Source organism: Oncorhynchus nerka, unplaced genomic scaffold, assembly GCF_034236695.1.
Source record: "Oncorhynchus nerka isolate Pitt River unplaced genomic scaffold, Oner_Uvic_2.0 unplaced_scaffold_1766, whole genome shotgun sequence".
NCBI lineage: Eukaryota > Metazoa > Chordata > Actinopteri > Salmoniformes > Salmonidae > Oncorhynchus > Oncorhynchus nerka.
Window position 1 is genome coordinate 68,731 of NW_027039561.1, and position 6,140 is coordinate 74,870.

The window sequence follows — 6,140 nt, forward strand, 5'->3', positions numbered from 1 at the left end:
CCAAGATAAAGCAAAGCAGTGCGACACAAACAACGACAGCAGAGTTACACATGGAGTAAACAGTCGATAATACCATATAGAAAGTCTATATACAGTGTGTGGTGCGAATGAGGTAAGATAAGAGAGGTTAGGCAATAAATGGGCTTTGGTGGCGAAGTAATTAAAATATAGCAATTAAACGCTGGAGTGAATAGATGTGCAGAAGATGATTGTGTAAGTAGAGATACTGGGGTGCAAAGGAGCCAGATAAATACACTGGGTGGTTCGAGCCCTGAATGCTGATTGGCTGACAGTAGAGATACTGGGGTGCAAAGGAGCCAGAAAAATACACTGGGTGGTTCGAGCCCTGAATGCTGATTGGCTGACAGCTGTGGTATATCAGACCGTGTACCACGGGTTATGACAAAACATGTATTTTTTACTGCTCTAGTTACCTTGGTAACCAGTTTATTATAGCAATATGGCACCTCAGGGGGTTGGTGGTGTATGGCCAATATACCCCGGCTAAAGGGTTGTGTCCAGGCACTCCGTGTTGCGTCGTGCTTAAGAACAGCCTTTGGCCGTTGTATATTGGCCATATACCACACCTCCTCGGGCCTTACTGCTTAAAGATATTGGTAACTGAGTTAAACTGACAGCTTTAAATGGCAAATGTAGGTAAGAGGTTGTTGGGAAAAAGACACATTTTTTAGTTGCTCAAAACTAATCCTGTTCCTTGATGTTGTTTTCCTCCTCAGTTTGGAACGGTGACCCTCTCCTCCGCCCGTCCTTCCCAGGCTGGCTTCCCCTCCTCCGCCTTTCCCTCCCTCCCTCCGCCTCCTTCTGGTCCGGGAGGTCCCATGCCTCCTCCCCCTCCTCCTCCCCCCCTCCCAGGCTGCGGCCCACCTCCCCCGCCAGGAGTGCCTCCCCCGTTCGGTTGCCCCCCTCCCCCTCCTCCTCCCCCGGGGTTCTGTGGGCTGGGCTCGCCTACCCACAACACCTTGCCTTTCGGACTCCGGCCCAAGAAGCAGTTCAAGCTTGAGACTTCCATGAAGCGCCTCAACTGGTCCAAGGTGAGACTCACTCAGTCACTCACTCACTGTCATTCACTGTCAGTCACTCACTCACTGTCATTCACTGTCAGTCACTCAGTCATTCACTGTCAGTCACTCAGTCACTCACTCTCTCACTCAGTCACTCTCTCACTCAGTCACTCACTCTCTCACTCAGTCACTCACTCTCTCACTCAGTCACTCACTCTCTCACTCAGTCACTCACTCTCTCACTCAGTCACTCACTCTCTCACTCTCTCACTCAGTCACTCACTCTCTCACTCACTCACTCACTCACTCACTCACTCACTCACTCACTCACTCACTCACTCACTCACTCACTCACTCACCCACACACACATCCACTCTCCTAGTCCATTACCCCCCCCCCCCCCCACACACACTGCCTGGCCTTCTGTAGCTAACATCTTGCTAAACATGGTGTGTCTGACAACACAGCATGTGGCTGTGAACAAGGCTTGTTTTGAGGTGTGTGTGTGTGTGTGTGTGTGTGTGTGTGTGTGTGTGAAGTGCTACTCAAGAGGCCTGCCTGCTGATCACACAATAAATTAAATTCTCTAGCGATCTCTCCTGAGTTTTAGAGGCACCGTCTCTAAACTTTCAAGTCCTATCAGTGTAGAGTTTTTTTTGGGGGGGATAGATTCATGCATATTAAATGTGTGTGTGTGTGTGTGTTGTCCTGTACACCACCACAAAGGGGTCTCCTTTGAACGTGTCTCGTTGAAACCTGTTTACAAGCTGATCACAACACCGAAGGCAACGCGTCACCTAATCACACCCTATCGTTCAGTGTCGTGCACTACTTTACCATGGCTTAAAAAGTAGTTCTCTGATGTTATATATATATAGGTAGTTGGGTGTCGTTTGGGACGTATCCTTGCTCCCAAAGCTTCCTTCCTCAACAGATCAGATGGTCCAGCTTGTTCAACAGCTGTATAAACGTTTATGGGAAGAAGAAAACAATCAGGGAAGTGAGATTTTAACAAAATATGAATTGTAATTGCGTGAAGTGATATCACCCGAGACGAGATAAAACAACATCTGGTCTTCTGTGCTGAGCCAAGTCCCGTCTGAGACTTCTGGTCCAATCAGAGAGGAGAGGGAGGAGCCCCCCGGCTTTAAATGGCTGTTGGCACGGAAACGCTAGCCCTGGAAACATCTGTACTGTTGCTTGTTGTTGCCATTTTATATATGTATATAAATAAATATAAGTTATATATGTCAGAGAAGAAAGTTGGACTTTAAAAATAAACAACTTACTTTAAAGCGTCTCAGCTTTTCCCTCTAGATCCTTCAAGTAGCATTCAACCAGCTGATACAGACTAAATGTTTCCTAAACCGGTCTAATTCACCCGTGGTGTTACTGTCAGACTAAATGATTCCTAAACCTGCCTCACTCACCCCTGGTGTTACTGTCAGACTAAATGATTCCTAAACCTGCCTCACTCACCCCTGGTGTTACTGTCAGACTAAATGTGTCCTAAACCTGCCTCACTCACCCGTGGTGTTACTGTCAGACTAAACCTGCCTAACCCACCCGTGGTGTTACTGTCAGACTAAACCTGCCTCACTCACCCGTGGTGTTACTGTCAGACTTAACCTGCCTAACCCACCTGTGGTGTTACTGTCAGACTAAATGTGTCCTAAACCTGCCTCACTCACCCGTGGTGTTACTGTCAGACTAAATGTTTCCTAAACCTGTCTAACTCACCCGTGGTGTTACTGTCAGACTAAATGTTTCCTAAACCTGCCTCACTCACCCGTGGTGTTACTGTCAGACTAAACCTGCCTCACTCACCCGTGGTGTTACTGTCAGACTAAACCTGTCTAACTCACCCCTGGTGTTACTGTCAGACTAAATGATTCCTAAACCACCTAACTCACCCCTGGTGTTACTGTCAGACTAAATGTTTCCTAAACCACCTACTTCACCCGTGGTGTTACTGTCAGACTAAATGATTCCTAAACCACCTAACTCACCCGTGGTGTTACTGTCAGACTAAATGATTCCTAAACCACCTAACTCACCCGTGGTGTTACTGTCAGACTAAACCTGTCTAACTCACCCGTGGTTTTACTGTCAGACTAAATGTGTCCTAAACCTTCCTCACTCACCCGTGGTGTTACTGTCAGACTAAATGTGTCCTAAACCTTCCTCACTCACCCGTGGTGTTACTGTCAGACCAGCTGATACAGACTAAATGTGTCCTAAACCTTCCTCACTCACCCCTGGTGTTACCGTCAGACTAAATGTGTCCTAAACCTTCCTCACTCACCCGTGGTGTTACTGTCAGACTAAATGTTTCCTAAACCTGTCTAACTCACCCGTGGTGTTACTGTCAGACTAAACCTGTCTAACTCACCCGTGGTGTTACTGTCAGACTAAATGTTTCCTAAACCTGTCTAACTCACCCGTGGTGTTACTGTCAGACTAAATGTTTCCTAAACCTGTCTAACTCACCCGTGGTGTTACTGTCAGACTAAATGTTTCCAAAACCTGTCTAACTCACCCGTGGTGTTACTGTCAGACTAAATGTTTCCTAAACCTGCCTCACTCACCCGTGGTGTTACTGTCAGACTAAACCTGTCTAACTCACCCGTGGTGTTACTGTCAGACTAAACCTGTCTAACTCACCCGTGGTGTTACTGTCAGACTAAACCTGTCTAACTCACCCGTGGTGTTACTGTCAGACTAAACCTGTCTAACTCACCCGTGGTGTTACTGTCAGACTAAATGATTCCTAAACCACCTACTTCACCCGTGGTGTTACTGTCAGACCAGCTGATACAGACTAACTCACCCGTGGTGACAGACCCAGCGTTGGTGAGCCCATCGATCCATGCTGTTCCTCAAGTCATTCATCTGAACACTGTGCTCAGTGTCTGTAGTCCTGCTCGACGGGACGGAGGCTGCAGTGTGTGTGTCTGTGTGTGTGTGTTTGTGTTTTGCGTGTGTGTGTGTGCTTGCCTGCCTGTGGGTGGTTAGGTAGCGTGTATGTAGTGTGTGTGTGTGCTTGCCTGCCTGCCTGCCTGTGGGTAGGTAGCATGTGTGTGGGTGGGTAGGTAGGTAGCGTGTGTGTGTGTGGGTGGGTGGGTAGGTAGCGTGTGTGTGGGTGGGTAGGTAGGTAGGTAGTGTGTGTGTGTGGGTGGGTGGGTAGGTAGCGTGTGTGTGTGTGGGTAGGTAGGTAGTGTGTGTGTGTGTGGGTAGGTAGGTAGGTAGGTAGTGTGTGTGAGTGGGTGGGTAGGTAGGTAGTGTGTGTGTGTGTGGGTAGGTAGGTAGGTAGGTAGGTAGTGTGTGTGAGTGGGTGGGTAGGTAGGTAGTGTGTGTGTGTGTGTGTGTGTGTTGGTGGGGAATCTATCCATGGTTCTTGTTATTGTAAAGGTCACGTGTCGTCAGTCATATCCCCGTCCTCGTCACGGTCTGTCCTCCTATCTGAAACCCCTCATTATTCAGATGTGTGTTGGTGGGGAATCTATCCATGGTTATTGTAAAGGTCACGTGTCGTCAGTCATATCCCCGTCCTCGTCACGGTCTGTCCTCCTATCTGAAACCCCTCATTATTCAGATGTGTGTTTGGTGTTGGAAGCACCTTTGGTCCTTCTATCAGCTGTAGACTGAGACTCTGCTGTGATGTTGTGGTGTGTATAGGGGAGGGACTATGCAAATGAGATTAATATGTGTGTTTGGTCCTTCTATCAGCTGTAGACTGAGACTCTGCTGTGATGTTGTGGTGTGTATAGGGGAGGGACTATGCAAATGAGATTAATATGTGTGTTTGGTCCTTCTATCAGCTGTAGACTGAGACGCTGCTGTGATGTTGTGGTGTGTATAGGGGAGGGACTATGCAAATGAGATTAATATGTGTGTTTGGTCCTTCTATCAGCTGTAGACTGAGACGCTGCTGTGATGTTGTGGTGTGTATAGGGGAGGGGCTATGCAAATGAGATTAATATGTGTGTTTGGTCCTTCTATCAGCTGTAGACTGAGCTGTGATGTTGTGTGTGTACTGCTGTGATGTTGTGGTGTGTCAGCTGTAGACTAGGGCTGTGATGTTGTGGGCTATGCAAATGAGATTAATATGTGTGTTTGGTCCTGAGATATCAGCTGTAGACTGAGACTCTGCTGTGATGTTGTGGTGTGTATAGGGGAGGGACTATGCAAATGAGATTAATATGTGTGTTTGGTCCTTCTATCAGCTGTAGACTGAGACGCTGCTGTGATGTTGTGGTGTGTATAGGGGAGGGACTATGCAAATGAGATTAATATGTGTGTTTGGTCCTTCTATCAGCTGTAGACTGAGACTCTGCTGTGATGTTGTGGTGTGTATAGGGGAGGGGCTATGCAAATGAGATTAATATGTGTGTTTGGTCCTTCTATCAGCTGTAGACTGAGACTCTGCTGTGATGTTGTGGTGTGTATAGGGGAGGGGCTATGCAAATGAGATTAATATGTGTGTTTGGTCCTTCTATCAGCTGTAGACTGAGACTCTGCTGTGATGTTGTGGTGTGTATAGGGGAGGGACTATGCAAATGAGATTCATATGTGTGTTTGATGTGGTGTATCAGCTGAGATTCAGACCTGAGCTGACTCTGCTGTGATGTTGCGGTGTGTATAGGGGAGGGGCTATGCAAATGAGATTAATATTTGTGTTTGGTCCTTCTATCAGCTGTAGACTGAGACGCTGCTGTGATGGTGTGTATAGGGGAGGGACTATGAAAATGAGATTCATATGTGTGTTTGGTCCTATCAGCTGTAGACTGAGACTCTGCTGTTGTGGTGTGTATAGGGGAGGGGCTATGCAAATGAGATGTAGATGTGCTCAGTACTTCATGTGTGGCTGCTTGTCCATGTTCATATATTAACCCGCTGGTCCCGCCTGCCTTCTATTGGTGTGTCTGTGTGTAGATCCGCCCCCAGGAGATGTCCGAGAGCTGTTTCTGGGTGGTGGCTAATGAGGATCGCTATGACAACCCGGACCTGCTCAACAGACTGGCGCACACCTTTGGCTCATACAGACCAGGTCAGACTAACTACTGTTGTTATCGTCTGTCTGTCTCTGTGTCTCTGTCTCTCTATCTGTGTCTCTC

The 6,140-nt window shown here is 47.6% G+C and overlaps 1 protein-coding gene across 1 annotated transcript; it reads left to right on the forward strand.

Moving 5' to 3' along the window:
* Positions 1-460: 460 nt before the first annotated feature.
* LOC135567904 (protein diaphanous homolog 3-like) lies at positions 461-6,073 on the forward strand (the record flags this gene model as incomplete). The annotated part of the gene is made up of 3 exons (XM_065015029.1): positions 461-475; positions 738-1,052; positions 5,959-6,073. Coding segments are annotated over exons 1-3 (445 nt in total), but the record flags the coding sequence as incomplete, so codon positions are not given.
* Between the last annotated feature and the right edge of the window lie 67 nt (positions 6,074-6,140).